This window comes from Rhinoderma darwinii, chromosome 2 (assembly GCF_050947455.1).
Source record: "Rhinoderma darwinii isolate aRhiDar2 chromosome 2, aRhiDar2.hap1, whole genome shotgun sequence".
In the NCBI taxonomy this organism is placed as follows: Eukaryota; Metazoa; Chordata; class Amphibia; order Anura; family Rhinodermatidae; genus Rhinoderma; species Rhinoderma darwinii.
The window spans coordinates 315,636,218-315,661,861 of NC_134688.1; the positions used below are offsets into that span (position 1 = coordinate 315,636,218).

General features: G+C 44.3%; 1 protein-coding gene across 1 annotated transcript in view; it reads right to left on the minus strand.

The window, feature by feature from the left end:
- MYBPHL (myosin binding protein H like) overlaps positions 1-25,644 on the minus strand; it is an 85,033-nt gene that overhangs the window by 54,313 nt on the left and 5,076 nt on the right. Inside the window, exon 3 of the mRNA XM_075851159.1 lies at positions 20,188-20,327. Within this exon, the coding sequence (XP_075707274.1) occupies positions 20,188-20,327 (140 nt within the window). The remainder of the gene's footprint in view (positions 1-20,187; positions 20,328-25,644) is intronic.

The following is a 25,644-nucleotide window of genomic DNA, read 5'->3' on the forward strand; positions in this document are numbered from 1 at the left end:
GAGCACTATATACAGGGGTGGACTATATGTGGAGCACTATATACAGAGGTGGGCTATATCTACAGGGGGGCTATATACAGGGGAGGGCTATCTGTGGAGCACTATAGGGGGAGCTATTTGTGGGACACTATATACAGGGGTGGGCTATATGGGGGCACTATCTATGGGGGGCAGCTATCTATGGAGCACCATATACAGGGGGGGCTATATACAGGGGTGGGCTATCTATGGAGCACCATATACAGGGGTGGGCTATAAATACAGGGGTGGGCTATCTATGGAGCACCATATACAGGGGTGGGCTATCTATGGAGCACCATATACAGGGGTGGGCTATATCTACAGGGGGGCTATATACAGGGGTGGGCTATCTATGGAGCACTATTTACAGGGGTGGGCTATATATACAGAGGGGCTATATACAGGGGTGAGATATATCTACAGGGGGGCTATATACAGGGGTGGGCTATCTATGGAGCACCATATACAGGGGTGGGCTATATATACAGGGGTGGGCTATCTATGGAGCACCATATACAGGGGTGGGCTATCTATGGAGCACTATATACAGGGGTGGGCTATATCTACAGGGGGGCTATATACAGGGGTGGGCTATCTATGGAGCACCATATACAGGGGTGGGCTATAACTACAGGGGGGCTATATACAGGGGTGGGCTATCTATGGAGCACCATATACAGGGGTGGGCTATACATACAGGGGGGCTATATACAGGGGTGGACTATCTATGGAGCACCATATACAGGGGTGGGCTATATCTACAGGGGGGCTATATACAGGGGTGGGCTATCAATGGAGCACTATATACAGGGGTGGGCTATATTTACCGGGGGGCTATTTACAGGGGGGGGTATATGTGGAGCACTATATACAGGGGTGGGCTATCTATGGAGCACTATATACAGGGGTGGGCTATATCTACAGGGGGGCTATATACAGGGGTGGGCTATCTATGGAGCACCATATACAGGGGTGGGCTATATCTACAGGGGGGCTATATACAGGGGTGGGCTATCAATGGAGCACTATATACAGGGGTGGGCTATATTTACCGGGGGGCTATATACAGGGGGGGTATATGTGGAGCACTATATACAGGGGTGGACTATATGTGGAGCACTATATACAGAGGTGGGCTATATCTACAGGGGGGCTATATACAGGGGTGGGCTATCCGTGGAGAACTTTAGGGGGAGCTATTTGTGGGACACTATATACAGGGGTGGGCTATATGGGGGCACTATCTATGGGGGAAAGCTATCTATGGAGCACCATATACAGGGGTGGGCTATATATACAGGGGGGCTATATACAGGGGTGGGCTATCTATGGAGCACCATATACAGGGGTGGGCTATACATACAGGGGGGCTATATACAGGGGTGGGCTATCTATGGAGCACCATATACAGGGGTGGGCTATATCTACAGGGGGGCTATATACAGGGGTGGGCTATCAATGGAGCACTATATACAGGGCTGGGCTATATTTACCGGGGGGCTATATACAGGGGGGGTATATGTGGAGCACTATATACAGGGGTGGACTATATGTGGAGCACTATATACAGAGGTGGGCTATATCTACAGGGGGGCTATATACAGGGGTGGGCTATCCGTGGAGAACTTTAGGGGGAGCTATTTGTGGGACACTATATACAGGGGTGGGCTATATGGGGGCACTATCTATGGGGGAAAGCTATCTATGGAGCACCATATACAGGGGTGGGCTATATATACAGGGGGGCTATATACAGGGGTGGGCTATCTATGGAGCACTATTTACAGGGGTGGGCTATATCTACAGAGGGGCTATATACAGGGGTGGGCTATATCTACAGGGGGGCTATATACAGGGGTGGGCTATCTATGGAGCACCATATACAGGGGTGGGCTATATATACAGGGGTGGGCTATCTATGGAGCACCATATACAGGGGTGGGCTATCTATGAAGCACTATATACAGGGGTGGGCTATATCTACAGGGGGGCTATATACAGGGGTGGGCTATCTATGGAACACCATATACAGGGGTGGGCTATAACTACAGGGGGGCTATATACAGGGGTGGGCTATCTATGGAGCACCATATACAGGGGTGGGCTATACATACAGGGGGGCTATATACAGGGGTGGGCTATCTATGGAGCACCATATACAGGGGTGGGTTATATCTACAGGGGGGCTATATACAGGGGTGGACTATATGTGGAGCACTATATACAGAGGTGGGCTATATCTACAGGGGGGCTATATACAGGGGGGCTATCTGTGGAGAACTATAGGGGGAGCTATTTGTGGGACACTATATACAGGGGTGGGCTATATGGGGGCACTATCTATGGGGGACAGCTATCTATGGAGCACCATATACAGGGGTGGGCTATATATACAGGGGGGCTATATACAGGGGTGGGCTATCTATGGAGCACCATATACAGGGGTGGGCTATATCTACAGGGGGGCTATATACAGGGGTGGGCTATCTATGGAGCACTATTTAAAGGGGTGGGCTATATCTACAGAGGGGCTATATACAGGGGTGGGCTATATCTACAGGGGGGCTATATACAGGGGTGGGCCATCTATGGAGCACCATATACAGGGGTGGGCTATATATACAGGGGTGGGCTATCTATGGAGCACCATATACAGGGGTGGGCTATCTATGGAGCACTATATACAGGGGTGGGCTATATCTACAGGGGGGCTATATACAGGGGTGGGCTATCTATGGAGCACCATATACAGGGGTGGGCTATATCTACAGGGGGGCTATATACAGGGGTGGGCTATCTATGGAGCACCATATACAGGGGTGGGCTATACATACAGGGGGGCTATATACAGGGGTGGGATATCTATGGAGCACCATATACAGGGGTGGGCTATATCTACAGGGGGGCTATATACAGGGGTGGGCTATCAATGGAGCACTATATACAGGGGTGGGCTATATTTACCGGTGGGCTATATACAGGGGGGGGTGTATGTGGAGCACTATATACAGGGGTGGACTATATGTGGAGCACTATATACAGAGGTGGGCTATATCTACAGGGGGGCTATATACAGGGGTGAGCTATCTGTGGAGCACTATAGGGGGAGCTATTTGTGGGACACTATATACAGGGGTGGGCTATATGGGGGCACTATCTATGGGGGCACTATCTACAGGGGGCACAGTGTGTGTACATGGGACACGGTGTATGGTGCTATTATAATTAGAGGTACAGTGTATGGCGCTATTATATTTAGGGGCGTAGTGTGTGGTATAATGATAACTTTATCTTTATTTATAGGTGTAGAAATGTTGGAAAAGTGAGAAGCTGAAGACATGTGAGCGGCAAACTGCAGAAATGGGCTGTGACCGGGAGAAGTTATCATAGAGGTCTGGACCAGATGGAGAAAAAGAACTAGAATCTGAGACCTCACCGATGAGTCACTTAATGTAAATGTTTATTCTGTCTCTAATCAGCACTGTAGTCGCTGTGTGATCTGCAGCGAGACGATTATGATATGATTTTTATTTTTTGTGAAACAGCATCTCCCAGCATATCCTTACCATTGTTTTGGCCATGCTGGGAGCTGTAGTTTTACGCAGTACATACCTATGCGGCTGGGGTTGCACTAAATTAAATTGTATTTGTGCTGTATTTATGTACTGGGCTTGGTTCTGGTGTTGTGTATAGAACTATATTGCTTGTAAAATGTACAAATGCTTTTATGTTAGAGTTACATAAAAAGAAATGTGGAAAAGAAATGACACGTCATTGATTGGTAGAGAAAACAAACACGGCGAGGGGGAAGGAGATGTCGGGAAAGAGATTAGAGCGGGGGCGCGAAACTGAATCTTTGCCCCGGGTGCTGGAGAACCTAGCTACGCCTCTGCACTATGTAGAGCACTGAATGTGCTTTCATTTTTGCAGTTACTCCAAGCCTTACTCATGATGCAGTCAGCACCAGACCAAAACAAATGGTTACATAACAAATATATGTGGATATATAGTATAAGCAACTTACCCATGGATTTGTGCTGTCTGGCGTCACACCAGACGTATGTTTCGGCTGAGAGCCTTCGTCTGGGGGTCAAATGATTACTTTTGATTGCCTTCAAATGATTACTCAGACCTGGGACTCTTTGCATATTATTTAGAACACATTACATGTCTCCTGGGTTTATATATTTTATAAACTATGTAGAGCACTGAATGTGGTTTCATGGTTGCAGTTAGGCTGGGTTCACACGTGGCGGAATTTCACTTAAATTCCGCTGCGGACACTCTGCAGCGTTAATCCGCAGCGGAGCCGTTTGTCCATTGACTTTCACTTTAATTTAGCAGTGTTCGTTTAGACGATGCGTACAATTCCGCTGCGGAGCATAGGCTGCGGAGCGGAATTTGGTGTCCGCAGCATGCTCTGTCTGTTGCGGAGCAGTGGCGGACTCATGGCGGAATTTCTCCATTGACTTCAATGGAGATTCTAATTTCCGCAATGAAGTCCGCAGCTGTCATGCACATGTTATGTGTGCTGCGGATGCGTCTTGCTTTTTTAACTTGACATTTCTTCATTCTGGCTGGACCTATGTATTTCTAGGTCTACAGCCAGACTGAGGAAGTCAATGGGGCTCCCGTAATGACGGGAGCGTTGCTAGGAGACGTCTGTAAATAGTCACTGTCCAGGGTGCTGAAAGAGTTAAGCGATCGGCAGTAACTGTTTCTGCACCCGGGACAGTGACTACCGATCACAATATAGAGCAACCTGTCAAAAAAATATAAGTTCATACTTACCGAGAACTCCCTGCTTCTGTCTCCAGTCCGGCCTCCCAGGATGACGTTTCAGTCTAAGTGACGGCTGCAGCCAATCACAGGCCAAGCACAGGCTGCAGCGGTCACATGGACTGGCGCGTCATCCAGGGAGGTCGGGCTGGATGCCGAAAGAGGGACGCGTCACCAAGACAACGGCCGGTAAGTATGAAAATCGTTTACTTTCACTAGGGAAAGTGCTGTCCCTTCTCTCTATCCTGCACTGATAGGGAGAAGGGAAGCACTTTTCCCGCAGTCCGCAGCAGCTAGTCCGCATCAATTTTCTGCACATTTTGTGCAGATCCGCAGCAGAATCTGCAACGCAGATTCTGTGCGGCATTGATGCGGACAGTTGCGGAGGAAATCCGCCACGTGTGGTCATGCCCTTACTCCAAGCCTTACTCATGATACTTTCAAAACACATATATATGTGTATTTATTATCCAACTATTGACAACTGTCTGGCCTCAATTGCTTCACACTGTGGTAATCATCTTTGATTTTAATGTGTGTTTTTTTATATCTTGTACCAATAAAATTATTTATTTTATCAGTATAAGCATGGTTTTGACTCTATTTTTAGGTTTTTATTCTGAATATGTTATGAGTCACCGCTGACGTCACCCGTAGTCATCGGCGTTTTCTAATATACGCCCTCCCTCCATATAATATATTATATATGACCTACTGATATTTATTTAGTTTCTTTATAGAGGGGTATTTAGGTTGTCCTCCATATTGGTTAAAAAAAATAAAAGAACACATATTTGTTGCCACTAATCTCTGAACTGTTTGACCGCATACGAGGAGCCAAGATTTTTTCCAAGCTAGACTTACGGGGGGCTTACAACTTAATCCGGATCCGCCAGGTTGACGAATGAAAGACAGCATTCAACACCCGAGATGGGCACTATGAATACCTGGTAATGCCCTTTGGCCTGTGTAACGCTCCTGCGGTCTTCCAAGAGTTTATCAACGACATCTTCCGAGATCTCCTCTATGTCTGTGTCATGGTCTACCTCAATGGCATCTTGATCTTTTCTCCTGACCCGACCACTCATCAGAGACACGTCCGTCAAGTTCTGCTGCGATTAAAGAGACTCTGTCACCACATTATAAGTGCCCTATCTCCTACATAAGGAGATGGGCGCTATAATGTAGGTGACAGCAGTGCTTTTTATTTGAAAAACGATCTATTTTCACCACGTTAGGAGCGATTTTAGCGTTATGCTAATTAATTTCTTAATGCCCAAGTGGGCGTGTTTTTACTTTAGACCAAGTGGGCATTGTACAGAGGCGTATATGACGCTGACCAATCAGCGTCATGCACTTCTCTCCATTCATTTAGTCAGCGCATAGTGACACTGCGTTGTTCGCTATGTGCTGTCTTATACTGACATATTAACATTACTGAAGTGTTTAGCCAGTGACTAGACATTCCTTCCAGCCAGGACGGGATGTCTATTCACAATCCCTGCACTTCGTTAACGTGTGTTTGGTACTTACAGCAGAGCAAGCATAATCTCGCGAGATCTCGCTGTAAATGACAGGTCACAGCGAGATTACGCTTTGCTCTGCTGTAAGTACCAAACAAACGTTAACGAAGTGCAGGGATTGTGAATTGACATCCCGTCCTGGCTGGAAGGAATGTCTACTCACTGTCTACAAGCTTCAGTAACGTAAATATATCAGTATAAGACAGCACATAGCGAACAACCCAGTGTCACTATGCGCTGACTAAATGAATGGAGAGAATTGCATGACACTGATTGGTCAGCGTCATACACTCCTCTGTACAACGCCCACTTGGTCTAAAGTAAAAGCACGCCCACTTGGGCATTAAGAAACTAATTAGCATAAAGCTAAAATCGCTCCTAACGTGGTTAAAATAGATTGTTTTTCTACATAAAAAGCACTGCTGTCACCTACGTTATAGCGCCCATCTCCTTATGTAGGAGACAGGGCACTTATAATGTGGTGACAGAGTCTCTTTAAGGGAGAATCGTTTATATGCCAAGCTGGAGAAGTGCGTGTTTGAAAGAAATTCTCTACCCTTCCTGGGCTACATCATGTCGGATCAAGGTCTCAAGATGGATCCTGAGAAAGTAAAGTCTGTCCTGGAATGGCCATGCTCTCAAGGCTAAAGGTCCAAGACTTTAGAATAACCACTGGGAGCAACTGTATAACCAGGAAATTTACTGTAGTGGTTCAGGACCACAGGTACACAAGGAACGAGTTGGGATTACTGAGATTAGGAGGCAGCCGAAGTTTATAGAACACAGGGTTTATTTGTTGCAAGACCACGTAGGGGCCAACGAACTTGGGAGCGAATTTGTGAGACGGGATCTTAAAGGGAACCTGTCACCAGCATTTCACCTATTAAACTAGGAATACCTAGTGGTAGCGGGTGAAAAATCATTTCTATAAAACCTATAATTGTCTTCTTAGTTGGTTTTGTAGCTTTAGTATTCCGTTTTTTGAGGGATAAGTAAAATTCAATAGGTGAAATGCTGGTGACAGGTTCCCTTTAAGACTAATATTTTTAGAAGACAGCCAGACCTTGACTGCGGGAGAAAACTCGTGTTTTCCTATTGGCATAATTTTTCATGCGATCAACTGCCAGAAGAATCACGGACTTGTTTTGCTGCCAGATGTGAAGGAAAGACCTAAAGGAAGAATTGGCTGCAGGTACTTGAGTCATAGCTGGACCAAGAAGAGGAACTCGTAGATGCTAACTGTACACGATGAGGAAGGGAGAAGAAGCAGTAGACTCACTTGTATGATTATTAAAGGAGAATTCCGCCCAAGGAAGAAGCTGTACCCAGTTGTCATGTTGAAGCGAAACAAAATGACGAAGATCATTTTCTAAAATTTGATTGGTTCTTTCCACTTGACCATTATACTGTGCATGATAGGATAGGCAGAAGAGAAATCCAGTTTCACATCTAGCAGCTTACACAGGGATCTTAGAGCGGTAGTCCATGTACACCAAAAATTTGCTGGATGAACAGATTTGCCAGACGAGGAGCTGAGGGAAGGCCAGTTGAAGGAACAAAATCTAACATTTTGGAGAAACGGTCCACTACAACCCAGATAGTAGTACATCCAGCAGAAGGAGGTAGGTCTGTAATAAAGTCCTTAGCGATGTGCTGCCGGGGGCATCAGGCACAGGCAGAGGTTGGAGCACACCAGCAGTTTTGGAATGGGTAGATTTATTTAAGGAACAGTTAGTACAGGAGGAAACACAGTCCAAAACATCCCTAGACAGCATGGGCCACGAGTAGTGGCGAGCAATAAATTCTGAGTCTTGCAGACACGAGTGCCAAGTCAATTTGGAATTATGTTCCCAGCGGAGAATTATTTTCCTGTCAACTGGACGAATTAAGATTTTTCCATGAGGAATATCCTTGACCTGTACAGGGTGTCACAGTCTGTGGGTATGTGGATCCACTAGGCCGCACCGCCGTAGCGGGGAGGCAGCTGCCCAAATAACAGAGCACCCAATCAATACATAGTCCACTACAAGGGTATCTGAATAGTCCAGACAGTGGCAGAAGCTTTAGCACTGATGAGGCTGGATGTGGCAGGTTGCACCAGACGTGGCGGATGACAGCAGGTGCAGCAGGTTGCGCCAGACAACAGTAGGTGCAGCAGGTTGCACTAGACGTGGTGGACGGCAGTAGGTGCAGCAGGACATGACTCCAAAACTAGACAGGCTCAGGAACAGAGAACGGCACGGGATACAGGATACAGGTAGCAGGGCATGGGAACACAGGGAACAGAATAAAACTGCGGGACCATTTGCAAAAACGAACATGGGAATTACGAACAACGCTCAGGCATGGAGTGAAGGGGCAGGGCCCCTTAAATAGTCCAGAATGATTGGGGCCAATTTAAAATATAATTCATGTGCGCGAGCTGGCCCTTTAAGGTCAGGCACGAGCGTGCACGCACACCCTAAGGGACAGTGCTGAGCGGAGCGGAAGTAAGTGCACTCACAGATCCATGGCCGCGACCGCCGAGGGGTCCGCGGCTATGGACGCTACATGGGGTTTACAGCAATAATCCTGGAAGGGTCAATTATATGTTGAGAACTTTCTTCAGAGTAGTCTTTTTCGAATGACTGGGACAGGGCATCAGCCTTCATGTTTTTGTTCGCAGTGCGGAAGTGAAGAAGAAATTTAAATCTGGCTAGGAACAGCAAACATCTGGCTTGACAAGGATTTAGTGGCTATGCTTCGCGTATAGGCTTTTCCTCCTTAACTGCAACAAAACTTGACGTACATGCTTCAGATGTGTCGTCAGATCCAGTGAGTAGATCAGGAGGTCGTCCAGGTACACCGCCATGCAGACATACAGAAGAACACGGCAGATATTGTTTCCAAATTCTTGAAACACTACTGGGGCGTTACACAGTCCAAAGGGCATTACGAGATAATCGTAGTGACCATCTCGGGTATTGAATGAGGCCACCCCTGTGTATACGGATCAGGTTATGGGCACCGTGTAGATCCAGCTTAGTAAAAACCTTGGCTCCTCAAATCCTGTCAAAGAGTTTGGAGACAAGCAGCAAGGGCTACTTGTTTTTGACCATGATTTGGTTCATGGAAGTTCTCCTAGACATACTCTGACATTGCCTGGGTTTCCAGCAAGGAGGGAGGATAAAACCGTCCATGAGGGGGAGAGACTCAGGAAGCAGCTCGATAGAACAGTCATAGGGGCGATGAGAAGGAAGCACCTCTGCCTCTTTTTTGCTGAAAACATTTGCGTAGCTAGCATATTGTGGAGGCAGTCCAGAGAGAGACTGAGGCAGAGTAGAAAATACCAGGTCAAACCTGAGGCAGACAGCTGTGAAGACATTGGGGTCCCCATTGGAGGACCTCTCTGGAATTCCAATCAAGGACTGGAGCGTGCTGGCGAAGCAATGGCAATGTCAGTGGGAGGGGGTTTATAGCTTTTGATAGGACATAGAAAGTTATAGGTTTGGCAGACACTCAGCGTAGCAGACATTTGGCATGGCAGACAATTGGCGTGGCAGACACTTGGCACAGATGACACTTGGCACAGATGACACTTGGCACAGATGACACTTGGCACAGATGACACTTGACTTCGCACTAGAACAAACACAATTGCTAAATACAGGATATGGGAACACAGGATACAACTAAGGGACCATTTGCAATAACGAACATGGGCAGACACAACAACACTCAGGCAGGGAGGAAGAGGGCAGAGCTCTTTATATAGTCCAGGGTGCAAAAGGATTGGTTAGGGAACATTTACATTGGTGCGCACGATGGCCCTTTAAGGCAGGAATGAGCGCATGCACGCACCCTGCAAGAAGCAGTTGGGAGCTGCAGCCGCGTTTGCTGGCTTCTCTGGGGAGGGAGACGCCAGCAAGAAGAGAGTGTCCTGCGGTCGCCGAAGGTAAGTAGGACATGCCAGCGGTCAGCGACCGCGGGAACAACACTTTCCCTTTCTGGACTGTCTCAAATAGTTGACTCCAGATGGATCCGAAGAAAGTGAAGTCCATCTTAGAGTGGCCACGTCCTCAAGGTCTCCGTGCCATACAGAGATTTCTTGGGTTTGTAAATTTCTACCGTCAGTTCATCCCAAACTTCTCGTTTTGTACTGCCCCAATCTCACCACGAAGGGTGTGAACGCTAAGGTCTGGATCCCTGAGTTAGCATTCACCAACCTCAAGAGAGCCTTCACTTTAGCTTGCATTCTTCACCATCCTGATGTGTCTCGGCAGTTCTCATTGGAGGTTGACGCTTCTTCCATTGGTGCTTGAGCACTTCTCTTTTTGAAGAAACTACAAGGGTAAGGCAGTTTCCTGTGACTTCTACTCTAAACTCTTTTCTCCTGCAGAACGCAACTACTCTATTGGGGACCGTGAGTTACTGGCCATCAAATTAGCCTTAGAAGAATGGAGACACCTACTAAGAGAGGGCTGCTCATCCTATTATCATCTAGACTGATCACTCTTTAGAGTCTGCACAATGACTGAATCAAGCCCGATGGTCACTGTTCTTTGCCAGATTCCAGTTGCTACTTCACTTCATATTTCTCGTCACTACTGGTGGTCCACGCTACCTAAAGAGGCTGTGGACTATGTCTCTTCTTGTACCAACTGTGCCCAAGACAAGGCTACCCATTCTAGACTGGCTGGTTTGCTTCCAAACTCTGCCTGTTCCTGATGGTCCCTGGTAACACATTGCCATTGATTTTATCACTGTCCTTCCTCCTTCTGCTGGATGTACCGCTGTCTGGGTCGTGGTGGATCATATTTCTAAGATGGCACATGTTGTCCCTCTGTCTGGCCTCCCCTCAGCTCCTTGTTTGGCATATTTATTTATTCAACATATCTTTGTCTGCATGGACTACCCCTCCATATAGTCTCTGATCGGCATGTACAATTTACATCTAGATTCTGGAGAGCCCTGTGTAAACTTTTGGATGTGAATTTGGACTTTTCTTCTGCTTATCACCCACAATCTAACGGCCAAGTTGAAATGACTAATAAAGTAGTGGAAAATTATCTTCGTCATATTATATCTATTCAACACGACAATTGGGTGTATCTTCCTCCATGGGCCGAATTCTTCTAGAATAATCACACAAGTGAGTCTACTGCTTCTTCTCCTTTCATTATTGTTTACAGCCAACATCCACGTGTACCTCTGCCTGTACCGGCTACATCTCATGCCTGCAGCCAATTCTTCATTCGGAAGCTTTCTTCACATTTGGCAGCAAACTGAATCTGCGATCCTGGAGTCAGTTTATCACATAAATATGCCGATGGGAAGAAAATAATTCCTCCCCAATTTCTTCCAGGAGTCAAAGTCTGGTTGTCTTAAAAAAATATCTGTCTGAAATTTGCTCCCAGATTTCTTGGTCCCTTTGAGATTCTACAACAAATGAACCCTGTGTCTTATAAGCTACAGCTTCCTCCTACTCTCAAGATTCCCATCTCGTTCAGGGGGTCCCTCCTGAAGCCTGTGATCCTGAACCGCTACAGTAAACCTCTTGGCTCTGCAATATATCCCAGTGGTGCTACCGAAGTCTTCGAGGTAAAGGAGATCCTGGACTACAAGAAGTTAGGAGAGAGGAACATCTACCTTGTAGATTGGAAGGGTTTTGGTCCTGGGGAGAGGTCTTGGGAGCCTGAAGATAATGTGGTTGCCCCAGCTCTCATCAAAAAATTCTTCCTGGACTTAAGAAAAGGGGGTGTACTGTTATGTCGCTGACCGCTGGCACATCCCACCTACCGGTAGCCACAGGCCTCTGGATCCTGGCCGGCGTCTCCTCCCACTGAGATGGCCGCACACACTGCTCTCTCCTTCTTTAAGGGCCTAGTGTGCACACCAGAAAATTCACCCCAAGCCATCCCAGCAGACCTGGGACTTACAAAAGAACCATGCCCACTTCAACTTTGCTTGAGCAATGTTGTGTTTTTCCCATTGTTTGTCAAGAAAATGGTTCCTTAGCTGTATTCTGTATCTGTGTTCAAGTCCATTGTCCGAGACGACTTCTGTGTTCAAGCTGATTGTCCGAGACGACATCTGTGACAAGCCGAGTATTCGAGACAAGTTCCGATAGTCCGCCACAAGCCAGCAACGTAGGTACAGATGTAGCCGTCTTTACCTTGACTTTGAATGCATTAAATAAACAGTGGCTAGCTCCCTTATCTTGACTTTTTCAATGACTTTTTAATGGTTTTTGTTGTGTGATATCACGCTGTAGCAAGTTATCAGCGTCAAGTTAAAGATGGCTGCATCTGTACTCTCCCGAATGACTGTCTTTGACACTTTGTTTGATCAGCTGCTACTCCACTATTGCGGAGCAGCCCAGTGAGTCCACATACCCTATAGCCAAGACACACACTAAGGCCAATTTCAAAGGATGCCCAATCATGGTTTGTTTTTTAAGCATTTTATTATTATATTAGTATAATACATTACATTTATTTAAAGAAAATTCGAAATCTTATGAGATCAGAGGCAGGCAACAAAAGTGATAAATGGATTGGATAGACTGCAGTATTCATAGATTATCAAAATTAGGGTTGTTTAGTTTGTTTTTTTTCAAAAACTAAATTGGGTCAGGGTGACCTAATCACTATGTATAAATATATCAAAAGGTCAGTACAGAGATCTGTCTAATGATCTTTTTTACGCCAGGATTGTAAATGTAAAAGGGGTGCATTCACTGTGTCTAGAGGTTTAAACACAATCAATGTGCTTCTTTACTGTAAGGCTATGTTCACACTGAGCTTTTTGCATGCGGAATTTCTGCCTCAAAATTCCATTTGGAAGTTTGAGGCAGATTTTCCTCTCCCTGCACGCCGATTTTCACTGAGTTTTTCGCTGCATTTTTCGCCCGCGGACATTGAGCGCCACGGGCATACAACGCCGCGAAATATGCTTTCTCTGATTCCCATTGAAGTCAATGGGAGGTCAGAGGCATAAACGCCCAAAGATAGGGCATGTCGCTTCTTTTTCCCGCGAGGCGGTATTACCGCTCACGGGAAAAAGACGCCTCCGCCTCCCATTGAAATCAATGGGAGGCATTTTCGTGTAGTTTTTGACTAGTTTTTTGGCGCAGTTTCCGCATCAAAAAACTCGTCAAAAAACTCAGTGTGAACTTAGCCTAAGAGCAGCGAGACTATGAAACTTTTTGCGAGAGAAAGCTGTGAGAATTAAATTATTGAAATATTTTAAAAAGGCCCTGAATGCCTTTAATGAAAACCTAAATATTATACGTTGTGTGTACAAGATTACTGTAGATGGGTTATTAATCAAGGGATGTATCCTGATATATAAATTCTGTATATATATTAAAAAAAAATGGCTTTGCCAAGGTTGGTAGAGAAAAAAAGATTATGCCAACAGGCAACAAATAAGTAATCAAAAATGAGAAAAATGGGTTGAATCATCAGAAAACAGCCTTATTTATATACATAATTTTATGTTAACCCCTTAGTGACCAACAGTACGCCTTTTTACGTTCCTCACTAATGGGCTTTAGGCTAATGCGACGCCTTTTAACGTGATCGCATTAGCCTAAAGTAGCGCCGAAATTAAAGATCGGGGCTCCGTTCTCTCAGCTAGTTCGGGGCAACGACCAGAGACCATAACGAGTGGTCTCTGGTCACGTGATCGCCGTGAATCGCTATTTCACGGCGTTCACGCTAAACCGGCGGATAATCGCCATTTCTCTCTCCTCTCATGGAATAACTCCTTAGAGAGGAGAGAGAACGGGTAAATAGTGCGCCCCCCCCCCCGTCCGATTCCCCTTCATGTCCGATCCCCCCCCCCCGGTCCGATCCCCCCCCCCGGTCCGATCCCCCCCCCCACGGTCCGATTCCCCCCCCCCAAAATGGCGCCCGAGTGCGCTTTGCATAACTTACCTGTGTCGTCATCTGGCACAGCAACAATCAGGGACCGTTGTGACTGGTCCCTGATCAGGTGATCTCTGTGATAAAACCTATCACAGAGATCACTGACAGTTATTTTCAAAACACAGCCAGGACATGGGCTGTGTTTCTCTCTCCTCCCATTGTAGTTGTTCTGAGAGGAGAGAGAAATCAGAAGTCCTGTGCTGTGAAGAAAGAAAAAAAGTGATAAAAAATCATCGTTCTTATACATACATATATATATATATAATATATCAAATCTATATTAGCGTCAGCGCTAGATTAGCGTCAGCGCTAGTTTAGCGTTAGTGCTAGTTTAGCGTTAGTTCTAGTTTAGCGTTAGTGCTAGTTTACCGTTAGTTTAGCGTTACTTTAGGGTTAGGGCTAGTTTAGCGTTCGTGTTTAGGGCCGTTTAGAATTAATTTTACGTCTGTTATATATAAAAAAAAAAATATATAAAAAATATATATATAAAAAAAAAAAATAATTTGTGTCGTTTTTAGGATTTTAGGTTTACTTTAGGGTTAGGACTTATAGGGCATATATATATATATATATATATATATATATACACATACACATCTATAAATATGTCTCAGCGTATGTACAGCGCGGAGCAAGCCTACGCCTTGCTATGTTCCGACACTTCTGAAAGCGAAACAGACACCGCTTCAGAATTTGTTCCAGACAGTGACAGTGACGATTCTAATTCCACCGCTGAACCCCATAGTCCTATGGTGGTGGATACGTCAGTCGCTGTAGAGGTGTCAAGTGCAGGGCCGAGTGTTGCAGTCCCTCCCGTGATGTGGGATCCTGCACTATCATTTTCCCCCCAAGTACCCCAATTTGAAGCGACCCCAGGAATTAGTGTCGACGTCCAAAATTTTACCCCCTATAATTTTTTTAATTTATTTATATGTGATACGGTCCTAGACTTGATAGTCCAGCAGACTAATCTGTATGCTAGGCAGTTTGTTCTACAAAAGCCTGCATCTATGTACTCCAGAATGTGGAGCCCCACAAGTGTCCCAGAAATAAAAAATTTTTTAGGCATTACCCTCAATATGGGTTTGGTTAAAAAACGCTCTGTCCGGTCCTACTGGACTTGTAGTGCTGTCCACGCTACCCCTGTATTTGCAGCAGTGATGTCCAGAAACCGCTATGAGGCCCTAATGCGATTCATGCATTTTACTGATAATTCCCAAGTCCCCCCAAGAAGTGACCCAGCTTATGATCGGCTTAATAAATTAAGGCCATTAATCACCCTTCTAAATGATTTATTTTTAAAGTTGTACACCCCTGACAAAAATTTGTCAGTAGATGAATCGCTCATGAGCTTCAAAGGGCGTCTTTCCTTTCGTCAATTCATCCCTTCCAAACGAGCCAGATATGGGGTGAAATTGTACAAAGTTTGCGAGAGCACTACGGGTTACACCTGCGGTTTCAAAATCTATGAAGGCAGGGACTGCCAAATTTATACCCCAGGCTGCCCAGAAACTATTGGCACCTCTGGCAAAATTGTGTGGAACCTAATGGAGCCATTTCTGCACAAGGGGTACCACGTCTATACAGACAATTTTTATACCAGCGTTGCCCTTTATAAAGCCCTCCATGCTGCAAATACAGGGGCCTGTGGGACAGTACGGAAGAACAGAGTGGGACTCCCACAACAGTTGGAGTCCAGGCGTTTGGGAAAGGGAACATCCATGGCCCTTGCAAGTCAGGAATTGCTTGCAGTGAAGTGGGCCGACAAGAAGGATGTCTACATGCTGTCCACCGTACACACGGACACCACTGTGGCAATTACGGAGAGGGGGGCTACCACTGCAAAGCAGAAACTTGTCTGTGTAACAGACTACAACAAATTTATGGGGGGTGTAGACCTTTCCGACCAGGTGCTTCAGCCTTACCTGGTGAAGCGCAAAAATAAGGCCTGGTACAAAAAGGTAGCAATCTACCTCATCCAGGTTGCTACCTATAACAGTTTTGTTATTTTCAAAAAAGCCCAAGGAACGCTCACTTTCCTTCAATTTCAGGAGAAGGTCATTGAGCATCTCCTTTTTGAGTCCACTATACCGGCACAATCCTGCGAATCTGAGGATGTGCGCAGGCTTTCAGAGCGCCACTTTTTACACCCTATTCCCTCCACTGAGACCCAAAAATATCCCCAAAAAAGGTGTCGGGTATGTAGCAGGCATGGCAGGAGGAGGGATACCCGCTTTTATTGCCCCATGTGTCCATCAAAACCAGCCCTTTGTAACTATCCCTGTTTCTAAACCTTTCACACGGTTGCAAATTACTAGAATTTAACACAAAAAAAAATAATGGGTTGGGGGCCTTTTTAGGGAGTCAATTTCTTTATATTTTCTTTTTAGTTCGTGGGCTTTCCAAGTAGGGATTATTTCTTGTGGGAGAGGTTGTAGAGCACATTTTTTTCAGACCGTGAAACTAATTTTACCCCTTATGATTTTTTTTATTTATTTGTGGGTGATCAAGTGCTGGAATTAATTGTCCAGTACAAAATCCCACATCCACAATTTTTTTATTTTGACTGTTCTTATGACTATGTCCTGCCACATACAGCTGTTACATTCCTAATTCTGTACCGTGATACGGGCATGATCTTTTTTTTTTATTTGGAGGATCTCTAATAATTGAGCTGTTCCTTATCAATACACCATGGGCTTTGTTACGGTTCTTCTGGAAATACTGACATCATTTTGGGGATTAGTGATCCTTTACTGTTCCTATAGATGGTTTTGGACACTGTCCTTTTATATATTCTGTAGGTGATTGGTTGTTTTGTGCACATAGCGGTTCCTACCTTGCCGGGCAGGGGTCTGTTATGGTGTACCGCGTCACTTGGCACATTCGTCCCTCATAAGGATTGATGGAGCTAAAGAGACGTTGTACAACCAGTCACTGAAAAAAAAAATCCTTGTCATGACAGCCCTGCAGGTGTTCTTCTATCTAGTGAACAGACTCGAGTTTGCAACATAGTTGGATACATTTTCCTCCATTTGTTTGAAGATATTGCCCGTCACTCCAGTACAGTTTATTTTTTCCTCTCTGACTGATTTTATATTAGGACAGAATTCTGTCCACAATGACATCATAATGGCACCAACTGCTTCTTCAGCAAGACATAGTCATAAGTACAGGCAAATACGTCTATAGCAACATGTATCCGTTATGAATACACGGCTTCACTTCTATTCTGTGCCGCACAAATTTATTAATGTGGCGTATTTCTAACAAAATAACCTTCTACCACGTCTCCTCTATTTCATGTGGAAACGTAATAAAAGCTTGAAGAAAACATTATATACCCATAGTGTCTGAAATGATACCCATTATTTCCTCATTTAAAACATTTTTGGTCCGCATGCCCACTACACCACTAGATGAATACCTTTAGGGGTTTAGTTTTTAAAATGGGGTCATTTCTGCGTGGTTTTTTTTGTTCAGGCAGCTCAATGCCTCTAAATGCATGATATGGGGCCTAGAATTTATTCAATTGTGCCCTGAAAGCCAAAGGGTGCTCCCTCTCTTTTTGGCCCAGCCACAGGTCTAATAAGCAGATTATGGCAACAATGAGAGTATTTTTGAAAACAGGAGAAACAGGGTGATAGATTTTGGGGTGTGTTTCTTCATTTTCATGTTCGCTTTACAAAGAAATCGGTCTTCAAAGTGATACTTTTATATAAAAAGTGTTTTTTTTATTTTATTTCACCAGCTATGCATTAAATTTAGCAAAAAACTGTGGGGTCAAAATACTCACTACACCCCTAGATAAATACCTTAAGGGGTCTAGTTTTCTAAATGGGGTCGTTTATGGGGAGTTTCTATCGTTCTGGTAGTTCAAAACCTCTCCAAATGTACAGTGGGGCCTAAAACATTTTCAAGCAAAATAGGAGTCCTGAAAGCCTCCGGGTGCTCCCTTTCTTTCGGGCCCTGCTGTGTGTCCAGGCAACACATTAGGGTCACAATGGGGGCATTTTTGAAAACAGGAGAAACAGGGTGATAGATTTTGGCGTGTGTTTCTTCATTCTTATAGTCGCTTTACACAGAAATCGGTCTTCAAAGTGATACTTTTATTAAAAAAGTGAATTTTTATTTTTTTTCACCTGCTATGCATTAAATTTAGCAAAACACTGTGGGGTCAAAATACTCACTATACCCCTAGATAAATACCTTAAGGGGTCTAGTTTTCTAAATGGGGTCGTTTATGGGGAGTTTCTATCGTTCTGGTAGTTCAAAACCTCTCCAAATATACAGTGGGGCCTAAAACATTTTCAAGCAAAATAAGAGTTCTGAAAGCCTCTGGGTGCTCCCTCCCTTTCAAGCCCTGCTGTGTGTCCAGGCAATGCATTAGAGTCACAATGGGGGCATTTTTGAAAACAGGAGAAACAGGGTGATAGATTTTGGGGTGTGTTTCTTCATTCTTATGGTCGCTTTACACAGAAATCGGTCTTCAAAGTGATACTTTTATGAAAAAAGTGAATTTTTTTTTTTTTTTCACCTGCTATGCATTAAATTTAGCAAAAAACTGTGGGGTCAAAATACTCACTACACCCCTAGATAAATACCTTAAGGGGTCTAGTTTTCTAAATGGGGTCGTTTATGGGGAGTTTCTATCGTTCTGGTAGTTCAAAACCTCTCCAAATGTACAGTGGGGCCTAAAACATTTTCAAGCAAAATATGAGTCCTGAAAGCCTCTGGGTGCTCCCTCCCTTTCGGGCCCTGTCGTGTGTCCAGGCAACGCATTAGGGTCACAATGGGGGCATTTTTAAAAACAGGAGAAACAGGGTGATAGATTTTGGCGTGTGTTTCTTCATTCTTATAGTCGCTTTACACAGAAATCGGTCTTCAAAGTGATACTTTTATTACAAAAGTGAATTTTTATTTTTTTTCACCTGCTATGCATTAAATTTAGCAAAAAACTGTGGGGTCAAAATACTCACTACACCCCTAGATAAATACCTTAAGGGGTCTAGTTTTCTAAATGGGGTCGTTTATGGGGAGTTTCTATCGTTCTGGTAGTTCAAAACCTCTCCAAATGTACAGTGGGGCCTAAAACATTTTCAAGCAAAATATGAGTCCTGAAAGCCTCCGGGTGCTCCCTCCCTTTCGGGCCCTGTCGTGTGTCCAGGCAACGCATTAGGGTCACAATGGGGGCATTTTTGAAAACAGGAGAAACAGGGTGATAGATTTTTGGGTGTGTTTCTTCATTCTCATGGTCGCTTTACAAAGAAATCGGTCTTCAAAGTGATACTTTTATGAAAAAAGTTAAATTATATTTTTTTATGCCTGCTTTGCATGAATTCTTACAACAAAACTGTGTGGTAAAAATACTTACAACACCCCTTAATAAATACCTTAAGGGGTCTAGTTTTCAAAATGGGGTCACTTGTGGGGGTTTCCACCATTCTGACACCATTCCTGCACCAAGCCTATGAAAACCTGGCTTGGTGCAGGAAAACAAAATGTACTACAAAATTTATAAAATTATTACTTAACTTGTAAGTCCTCTAAATTGCTCAAAAATTATTTTTTTTTTTCAAAAGTGCTGCCAAAATAGAGTAAAGAGATGGAAATATATATTTAATAAAAAAAATTGTACAGTATGTGTGTACATATGTGACATATTGCAGTTAAAAATAGGGAAAAATGATAATTTTTACAAAATTTCTTCAATTTTTCTATTTTTTAAGTTATTCCCGCAAATCGTATCAGTCTACTTTTACCACTAAAATAAAGTACAACATGTGACGAAAAAACAATGTCAGAATTACTTGGATATTCAAAACTTTCACAGAGTTATTCTCTGGTAAAGTCACACATACCAGATTTGACAAATTTGGCTTGGTCATTAAGGTCCAAACAAGCTTGGTCACTAAGGGGTTAAGGAAATATATTCAAACCAAGCAGATGTTTACCTTAGTTTTTTTATCTGACTTCTGCACTGTATAACCTGTAATTTCTGTGTTACCATCATCCACTGGTGGGGTCCACTCCACAGCTGCATTAAAACCCCACGCATCCACCAACTTAATGCTTTTTGGAGGACCAGGACGTTCTTAAATGAAACAATATAGCAATACAAAGACAGAAATAATAAAAATGGAGCTTCAATTTTATAAATGATAATAAAAACAATTAATTCACATACTTTAATGCAATTTTTAGGTTTTAAAATATTAGGGCATGTTCAGACGTAGTGAAATTATTTCTAAGCGGATTTTGCAACGAATCTGCTGCAAAATCCACATGAGGTTTTTTTTTCAGACGCAGAGACGCATGTTTCTGGTGTGTTTTATAATTAACATTTTTATTTTGTCGTGTGTTTTTTTTTTGCCCAATGGCGTTTTTACAAAGGCTGGCTTTGGCCTTTTTTCCAGCATTAATTGGTGTTTTTCTCCCATAAGCCTCCATAGTTTGTTTGCCTCTTCAAAAAACAAACATGTCGATGTGTGTGGTAGTAAAAACTATTTCCAAACAAGGACACATAAAATGCATGTACTTTAACTTGCTATAAACTTGGTTTTAAAACTGCTTTTTTTGGCCTACAAAAGAACCACAAAAAAGTGTGTGGAAGGAAAGCCTAAGTCAGGGTAACCCGGCACGACCAGACACCCTAAGGCTGGGTTCCCATAAGTCGGATTTGCTGCGTAAAACTACGCAGCTTATCCAACCTGGAACCCGCAGTACATTCCTTCCAAAAAACCGCACAACATTGCAGTAAAAATGACATGTTAACTTTATTCTGCAGGTCAGTACAAATACTGCAATAACAAATTCATATTTTTTTTATGTTTTACTTTTATAAAATAAAAAACAATTTTGCAAAAATATATTTTTTTGTGTCGCCATATTCTAAGACCAATGCCTTTTTTTTAGTCATATTTTTGGGGGCTGTAGTTTTTATTGCTACTATGTTTGTGTCCACACGACTTTTTAATAACTCTTAATTTTTTACTTCCATTTTGCATGGGAAGCAAGATGACCAAAAAAGTTTTATATATATATATATATATATATTCTTTTTAACATCTTTTTTTTTTTTTTTAAATCTTCCCACTAGGGGACTTAAACATGCTACTGTTTTGATCACTTGTACAATACACTGCACTTAGCATTCTCCTATTAAGGGTATGTTCACACGAGGTCATTACGTCCGTAATTGACGGACGTATTTCGGCCGCAAGTACCGGACCGAACACAGTGCAGGGAGCCGGGCTCCTAGCATCATACTTATGTACGACGCTAGGAGTCACTGCCTCGCTGCCGGACAACTGTCCCGTACTGTAATCATGTTTTCAGTACGGGACAGTTGTCCGGCAGGGAGGCAGGGACTCCTAGCGTCGTACATAAGTATGATGCTAGGAGCCCGGCTCCCTGCACTGTGTTCGGTCCGGTACTTGCGGCCGAAATACGTCCGTCAATTACGGACGTAATGACCTCGTGTGAACATACCCTAAGCCTTGCCTCTGGGCCCCCAGCCACCGTGACAATCTATGGGCACTTTAGTATAGGATAACATAGCGGACCATGTGTATATTGTGTATTACATTACCCATTGGGACAAACTAGGAAGGGTACGTTAGAAGTATGTGTCCTGCTGCTTTATGTGCTTTATCATTTCATCAATTTTAAAAGCACATAAAACAGCAGGACACATACTTCTAACGTACCCTTCTGAGTTTGTCCCAATGGTTAATGTAATACACAATATACACATGGTCCCCTATATTATCCTATAGTAAAGTGCATGAAATGTACATAAAACACCTTATACACCTGGACATTTATGTTATCCTATAATAAAGTGCATGAAATGTATACACATACATTGATAACAATAATGGGCGAGTAGAAAAGCAACAATAGTACACTAAAAGCACATAGATTCAACACATGAAAAGGAGATATGTTCAAAAATAATCAGAACCTAACTTAGCCATTAAAGGGGTTGTCCCAAAATGACTCATTCTCTATGTCCCTGCTGGAGATAGCCGAGCAATGTATCAGTTTGCCTCTGTTCCACTAGATGTCTGTTTTTTCCATGGAAACAATACCGTAGTCGACTACACTATAGTTTCCGTAAAAAAAAAAAATGCAATCTGATACCAACTGAAAGTGAAAAATTAATGGTAATGAAAACGGAAGCGATAGTTTCCGTTTGGCTTTCCGTTAATCTGTTCCTCTGACGGAAAGGTTGAATTAAACTGATGAATGGAAGCCAGCACTGATGTGAACAGACCCTTAATTGGGAGGAAACTGAAAAAAATGCTTTGAAAAAAAAATAAAAGAAATAAATAAACACATTTATACTTGCACAATGTCACATAAAGCACTTTCCTTGTTTCTGGCCAGTGGCGGATTATAAGGGCGATTCGGGCCCGAACTACCCATCATTTTAAAAATTGCCTCTTAGGGCCCCCTGCCAGCATTTATGGGCCAGGCGGAACAGGCTCCCTCATGCCCGTTTGTGTCATCGGCCCCGATGGTAGCGACAGCCACATTTACTTGTATCTGTGTCATTCGGATGCAGATACAAATGAATACCATAGGTTGCAGGCCACTTTAGGCCTGCAGCCTGTAAGGCGCTGGTTAGACTCCCTGCGTAGGCTGGCATGGTGACGTCACTGCATCACGCTGGTCTGCGCCAGCGTCCCACCTCTAGGCTGTGCAGCACTCCGTCCATTGCGGGAACGGGGACAGGTAAGTACAATATTTTTTTGGGGGAGGAGCTGTGTGGCAATATATAGGGGGATTGCTGTTACAAGGGAGGGGGGCTGTGTAGCACGGTATAGAAGGGGGGGGGCTGTGTGGCATTATATACAAGGGAGAGAGGGCTGTGTGGCACTTTATACAAGGGGGGCTATGTGGCACTATTTACAAAGGAGGGCTGTGTGGCACTATATACAAGGGGAGAGCTGTGTGGCACTATATACAAGGGGAGAGCTATGTGGCACTATATACAAGGGTATTGAGGAAAACAGCAGCACAGCCACAAAAAGTTTTTAAGTGTGAAAGGACAACTCCCCAAACATGGGTGGTGCACACAGCAAAGAATCCCAGGTCCAAGGGAGACAATCAATATGCAATCGAAGAAAGGAACTTCAGTACTCAAGATAATCCAAAGAAGTGTATTTGATTTATTCACCAAGCATAAAAACACAAACACTCGCAACTTTTTTCCAGGGGTGACTGAATTCCGAAAAGTTTGGGAAACTCTGTACTAGGCTACAAGATCACGCCGGCATACGCAAGGATCCCGTCATTGAGCAGCTCAGTTCGTCGTGGGAACGGGGCCTAGGTGAAAACTATTTTTTTTTGTTTGGGGGCACTGTCTACAAGGCGGATGTGGGGGGCTGTATGGCACTGTCTACATGGGGAGGTGGGGTGCGGTATGGCATGATCTACAAGAAGGAGGTGGGGGGATGTATGGCACTGTCTACAAGGAGGAGGTGGTGGATTATGGCACTGTCTACAAGGAGGAGGTGGGGGATTATGGCACTGTCTAGGCTGTATGACACAATCTACAGGGGGGCATTACATACAAGAGAAGGGGGGCTGTGTGTGGCAGCCAGGGGAGGGGGGCATTATACTGTGTGGAGGCTACTAAGCGGACATTATAATGTATATGGTCACTACTGGTGACACAATACTGTACCTTATATGCTGTCTCCATGCTTTATAACATAGGACTGTGGTTAACTGCTAAATTAGGTTCTGATTATTGCTGGACTTATCTGCTCAGATGTCTTGTATCTATGTGCTTTTAGAGTACTAGTGTTGCTTTTCTAAGGCCTCTATAAATATGCGTTGGAGCCTCTGTTAGGGGCCTCAGTCGCAGATCCGTCCGAGATTACCCGAGACAATAGCGCAGCATTCTTAGCTATTGTCTCCGGTAAAACCACAAACACCAGTGGCGGCTGCTATGGGGCCCGCGGCATAAGGGGGCCTGTGCCGCCCGCTGACACGCACCCCCATGCCCGGTGGTGCCGCTAGCAGCCACTATAGCTGCTGCAACAGTAGTGAAGCCACATTCAATAGTATCTGCGTCCTTAGGATGCAGATACCATTGTTCACTATGGCTGAGCAGGGAGTTATAGGCCACGTTCGGCCTGCAACCTATCAAAGAAAGGCTCCCTGCACATGCCAGCATGATGACATCACATAATCACGCCGGCCTAAGCAAGGATCCTGTCTGCGTTGTGAAAGAGCTCCGTTCCTCACGGGAATGGGGCCCAGGTGAGTATAATTTTTTTGGTTTGGTGAATTTTTCCGCTGCAAATGTTGGTGCAGATTTGGGGCAATTGCGCAACGAATCTGCACCAACATTTGCATATTTGACAGGTGGTTGAGACGTTGCAGAAAACACAGCGGTCTTGCCACAGATTTCAGTTTTTGCATTGTAAAGGCTGAAATACGCAGTGAAATTACGCTTCTTCTCTGCAACAGACAGTGCATGCTGTGGACTGAAAATTCCACACCGCGGCCTATGGTCTGCAGTGGAGTTATCCGCAACGTCTGCACGAAGATAACTAAACAGGTGTGGAAACCAATGGATAAACTGTCTGCTAAGGATTTCCACTGCGGACTGTCCGCATCGGAATTCCACAGCAATTCCGCCACGTCTGAATGTGCCCTTATGACACATCCGCAGGATATGTCATAAATGTCAGAGAGATACGGGTCCCACCTCTGGGACCTGCACCTATCTCCAGAACGGTGCTCTATGTTGCGGCTGAATGAGGTGTTTTCCGACCAGGAAAAACGTTATATGGTAGTGAGTTACGTAAACATCGTAACTCGCGGAGCTACGCTGTTTCCGTAAGTCTCATAGAACTTAATGGTAGTTACGGAAACAGCGTAGCTCGCATGCTATGTTGCTTCTGTAACTGCCATTCACTACTATTGGAGTTACGGAAACAGCGTAGCTCATCGAGTTACGCTGTTTACATAACTCACAACCATATAAAGTTTTTCATGGTCGGAAAACACCTCTTTCAGCCGCAGCACACAGTGGCTGAACGGGGTTTAGGGGCCCCCGTTCTGGAGATAGGTGCAGGTCCCAGAGGTGGGACCCGCATCTATCTGACATTTATGACATTTTCTTTGGATGTGTCATAAATGTCTCTCGTGAGAAAACCCCTTTAACCCCTCCATTATCCTAGACCACCAGGAAAGCAGGCATTAACCCCTCCACTACCCTAGATGACCAGAGAAGCTGGCATTAAAGGGGTTTTCCAAGATACATTTTTAAAAATATAAAAAAATATTAAAAGCTCAAAAAAACAAAGCCATTTTCCACCAAGCACAATGTAAAAAAAATAAAAAGGTCTACTCTGCTCTAATATTGTAATGTACTTAGTTTTATTAAAAAA